Consider the following 1,704-nt stretch of genomic DNA (forward strand, 5'->3'; position numbering starts at 1 on the left):
GGGGGCACCTCTCGGTTGGGGAGGAGGCTTTTGAAGACCTGTGGGTGCGGTTCAGCTGGCTGCGGCAGGGGACCGAGTCTCGGATGCACGTGCCGCTGATGGGGTCAGCGGGCTCCACGATGACAAAGGGTCGCTCCTCCAGGGTGGCCACCGTGAGGTGCTGGGTGTCGTCCACCGGCTGCAGGAAGCGGCCATAGCGGGACCACAGCGGGTACTTGAGGCGCAGGGTCTGCTGCTCCCAGCTGCCCACCTTGGGGATATTCAAGGGGGGGTGTGTCAGCATCCCTGGGGAAATGACCTGGCTTCCATAGACCTCTGTCCTCAGAGCAAGGAGTGGGGGCTGTCTCCCCCAGCCCCAGGAGCAAGTACCTCGTTCTGACTCAGAACGCTAGTCCCCTTTCTGAACCCTGGGGTCATTTTCTGTTAGACCGGAGACCCCTAACGCGCTCCTTTCTCACCCAGGACCCAGATTCCCCAGCTCCTCTCAATCCGGGACTCTGGGTGCCGGGGGACTCACCACCTCCCAAGTCCTGTCCCTGGTGAGGGAGATGACCACCAAGGAGGGGTTCACCAGGAAGCCGTCCTCGTTGAAGGAGTAATCCCGGTTATCCCAGGTGATGTTCATGAAGTACCTGCCCGGGAACAAGGAGGGGCATGTGGGGACCTGGGCTGGGTCCCTCGGTGACCAAGGACAGAGAAGGTCCTCTTTCCACGTATGCCCCCAGCTCCCAGCCGGAACCCCTCTCCCTCCAGCTCCAAGATGTGCAAACACAAATAGCCCCTCCATCAGGACTGTCCCCTTGGGGACCCAACGCCTCCGGGACAAGGTCCTGGCCCCTCAACCTGGCATTCAAGGCCCTGTGGCCACACTAGATCCGCCCAGCTTCCCACCCTCAACTCCCAACTCCACTGCCTTCGTCCACCCTGAGTTACAGCCCCACCAACAGTCCACGCCTCCTTTCCTCTTAAAAACTAAACTAAACTCACCAAAACACCCGTCACCAAGACCATTCTGAATTCTTAGTGACCCTATAGGACAGGGGAGAACTCCCTGCTTCTGGGGGTTTCCCAGACTGTAACTCGTAAAGCCTCATCTTTCTTCCTTGGACCAGCTGGTGGTTTTGAACTGTGTACTTTGGGGTGAGCAGACCAACGCAGAACCACAACTTGTCACCCTGCTGAGAACGCTCTATCCTCGGAGAAGTCCCATCCTTTCACATTCAAATCCAAACTGCTTTCAAAGCAACAAAGTCTCATGGCTGTCACATTGATGCAGACTTACAACAATTCTATGGGACTGCGTAGAACTGCCCCATAGTGTTCCCAGGCTGGAAATCTTCATGGGAACCCAGAGCCACATCTTTCTCCCACAGAGCGGCTGGTAGATTTAAATAACAGACCTAGTGGCTTGCCACCTGGCTCTTAACCCACTGGGGCCCCAGGGTTCCTCCCCCCACTAAACTTCCTTCAAACTAAGACTAAACCCCACTGCCATCAAGTTGATTCTGGCTCACAGCGACCCTCATGCTGCAACCCTTTCAGACAGTTCCTCATGTGGTGGTGACCCCACCCCACCCCACCCCTGCCACCCGGCCATAAAATTATTTTCGTTGCTACTTCATCACTGTCATTTTGCTACTGTGATGAATCGTCATGTAAACATCTGATAGGCAGGATGTATTTTCATTGTGACAAATTGAACAT

At 55.9% G+C, this 1,704-nt stretch overlaps 1 protein-coding gene across 1 annotated transcript in view; it reads right to left on the reverse strand.

Moving 5' to 3' along the window:
• The window catches only part of GRIN2D (glutamate ionotropic receptor NMDA type subunit 2D), a 43,279-nt gene that overhangs the window by 29,138 nt on the left and 12,437 nt on the right, over positions 1-1,704 (reverse strand). Inside the window, exons 2-3 of the mRNA XM_004710635.1 lie at positions 518-632; positions 9-250 (exon numbers count right to left, since the gene is read on the reverse strand). Coding sequence (XP_004710692.1) covers positions 9-250; positions 518-632 — 357 coding nt within the window. The remainder of the gene's footprint in view (positions 1-8; positions 251-517; positions 633-1,704) is intronic.

The sequence above is a fragment of the Echinops telfairi genome, unplaced genomic scaffold (genome assembly GCF_000313985.2).
Source record: "Echinops telfairi isolate 266 unplaced genomic scaffold, ASM31398v2 ScPeMD7_655;HRSCAF=1070, whole genome shotgun sequence".
Lineage (NCBI taxonomy): Eukaryota > Metazoa > Chordata > Mammalia > Afrosoricida > Tenrecidae > Echinops > Echinops telfairi.